General features: G+C 36.0%; 1 protein-coding gene across 2 annotated transcripts; it reads right to left on the minus strand.

Moving 5' to 3' along the window:
- On the minus strand, positions 789–2,200 carry LOC105159362. 2 transcript variants are annotated; one of them, XM_011076402.2, is made up of 3 exons: positions 2,058–2,200; positions 1,739–1,794; positions 789–1,454 (listed from the first exon to the last, which is right to left on the minus strand). In XM_011076402.2, the coding sequence occupies exon 3, from the start codon at positions 1,450–1,452 to the stop codon at positions 1,051–1,053; it is 402 nt and encodes a 133-aa protein (XP_011074704.1). In that variant the 5' UTR covers positions 1,453–1,454; positions 1,739–1,794; positions 2,058–2,200; the 3' UTR covers positions 789–1,050. The 2 variants fall into 2 exon arrangements, with proteins under 2 accessions (XP_011074704.1, XP_011074703.1); XM_011076401.2 differs by lacking the exon at positions 1,739–1,794.

The raw sequence follows: 2,769 nt of genomic DNA on the forward strand, positions 1-2,769 counted from the left end.
CCCCCCCCCCCCCCCCTTATTGGAGTTGATTATGCTGCTACTGTGAGCAGAGAGCTATAGAAGAAGATTCTACAGAGTTAGTCCCGGCCATGAGAGAGGCACTGCAAAAATTTGGATTTTTTTGAGTATAAAGAACTATAGTTCTTAGTGTCCGGTGAATTTGGTCAAGAATCTAGAAATAAGTAGCCAACAACCTCAATCATTCAGCCCTGGATGTAGACATCAGATCTGAATAAGATAAATGCTACGAGGGAAACTGCAGATAATTATGTAGGTATTCATAGTTAGATACTTTAGTGGTAACATGTTATTTACTTTTGTTTGCAGGGTTGCAGAGCAATTCTGTAGAGTGACATCTTGAAATCTTGCTGTTTGAAAGCTAAATGATGAAAAAATGACCAGCAAATCAGCCTCTAAGGATGGCAAAAAATTTCAAGAAAGTAATTGGTACCGGAAGAGTCTTGAAGATAAAAGGCATAAATGTTGCAAATGTCAACAAAGTTTGAGCTCGGTTGGCAATGACAGAAGTGGCTAGTCGAGGACAACGATACACTATGGCATGTGGCAGGTACTAATGCAGATTAGGAAGATACAAACCAGTAGCTAAATAGTTTTTCTTCTTTCAAATACTGCACATATCTTTTGTTTGGTAGTTTAGAACCTAAACTGCAACATTGACACTGTCTAGAGTTTTTCAAACTCAAATTTTTGGACATAAAATTTCAAATCTAATTCTCATGTCAAGTTTCGTTGCTGCCTAATGTTTCCTTAATGAATGAAACGACACAGAAGCAACTGAATTTCTTCTATTTGCTTACAAAAAATTCATACAAGAATGCCAGAAATCATTAGCATCTCAAGTACAAGGCAGCATATTTCTAGCAGGCCATATACCAATGCTCTAAAAATGAAAAAGAAATAGCGACTTGGTGAAATTGAAGGCTCATTAATAATCCATATGTCATAACAAAAGCAAACATGAAATCTTCAGGGTGACGCTAAACAAATGCAAACGTCCAATTTAACACCATGAAAAGGGTAGAATTGGAACTACTCCTGCAATGCTTTTTTAGCAGCATCGTCTTCTGCTTTCATCTTCCTCTCCCACCTTCTCTTCCTATAATCCGCCAACATCTGGGGCATAGCCTCCATGAGCTCCGCTGTACGTTCTCGCTTTTCAGCAGCTAAACGATCAACCTTATGCCCTTTTCTCTTGGTCCTCATCTCCTTCCTTTCAGCATCAAACTCCCAATCTGCTCCAGCAAGCAGGACTTCCTTGCGGAGTCGAGCTCGGCGTCTTGCACTGATACTAAGAGGTTTCCAAGCCCCAAGCTCCCAGTAACCCCACACACCTTTTGAAAGCTCATCTTTGTACTTTGCCAACTTCTCTCGCCATGGATACTGGTATTCTCCCACTGCTTTTGCAACAGATTTTACTGCTTTCCCAGCCATATCTGAGGCCACATTTGCAAAATTTGTGAGCAGACCAATCAATCCAGTACACGTATAGTATCTTAACAGAGTGAAGGAGAGAAAAAAGAGACGAGTACAAGAAGCATCCCCAGGAAGACAGATTTTACGAAAATGAACGACCATTCCCTTGCAGGAATTTTGACAAACAGCTTAACTACAGACGTTGAGAATCGACATTCCTCCAAAGATGAAGAACCGAAAGGATCATTGAATAACGGAAATTTGAAGATAAGAATTACACAAACACACATTTATAGTTCCTTACTTTGCAAAAGAAGATGAAATCTTAACTCTCGAACATATGGAGCATTTACACCTAATCTGCCGAAAAAACAAAAAATTCCAATTCACGGGTTTAAGTTAAAAAGACAAAACATAGGAACTAAACTTAAGTTTTGATCCAATGAGAATATTCCCGATGAAAGATACAAATACAATTCGACGACTGTATGCAGCTTTTCTCTAATCAGAAGCAACAGAAACAGAAGCGAAAATGCATATTGAACAAAAAATAAAAACAATCAGAATTACCAGATAATAAAAAATGATAGTAAGGAAAATGAAATTAGCATAGAAAGACCCACCTTTTTCCGAGTGAATCGACGGCTTCTGGTTAGCGAAATGGAGATGAGCTGCAGCTGGTTTTCGAGAAAGAGTTCGTATTGTTTGGGTAGAATTACAGGGTGTGATGCATCATAGTGTAATTGGTTTGGGTGTAACCCCAAAAAGAGCGGCCACGTATACCAACTTTGAAGTCTTATATATTATTATTAGGGATATTTATCTGACCTATTTACATAAATTATTTGCTTTTAAAAATTATATATACATTTATTAAAAATATTAATATTATTTGCATAAGGAATAGTTAAACTCCTCTCTCATAAGGTTTGACGTAATTATACATAAATATCTGTGGTTCAAAAAAATTGAATTTAGTATTCCTGAAATTTGCCTCTCCAAAATAGAAGAAGTCTCTCTCTATTAGTCAAAATTTACCGATATACGTATAATTACACCAAACATCAGCAGAGATGGATGTATTTATCTCTTTACACAAAAAATACCTACTTTTGAAAATACATCCACAAAAATATTGACATCATTACACTAATTATTTTTATTTTTTAGATAAATTGAATGATTTCTATAATTATCCAAAAATACAAGACTAACTAATATAAATAAATCATAAATCAGATTATTCATAATATATCCCTTATTATTGTAATTTTATTGACAAGATGAATTCAGGAATATCAAATAAAAATGTGCTTCTTCTTCCTCGGGGTGGGT

Source organism: Sesamum indicum, linkage group LG3 (genome assembly GCF_000512975.1).
Source record: "Sesamum indicum cultivar Zhongzhi No. 13 linkage group LG3, S_indicum_v1.0, whole genome shotgun sequence".
Lineage (NCBI taxonomy): Eukaryota > Viridiplantae > Streptophyta > Magnoliopsida > Lamiales > Pedaliaceae > Sesamum > Sesamum indicum.

Bases quoted from the DNA above. Each gene is read 5' to 3' on its own strand.
- LOC105159362 (XM_011076401.2), bottom strand. From the start codon at position 1,452: ATGGCTGGGAAAGCAGTAAAATCTGTTGCAAAAGCAGTGGGAGAATAC.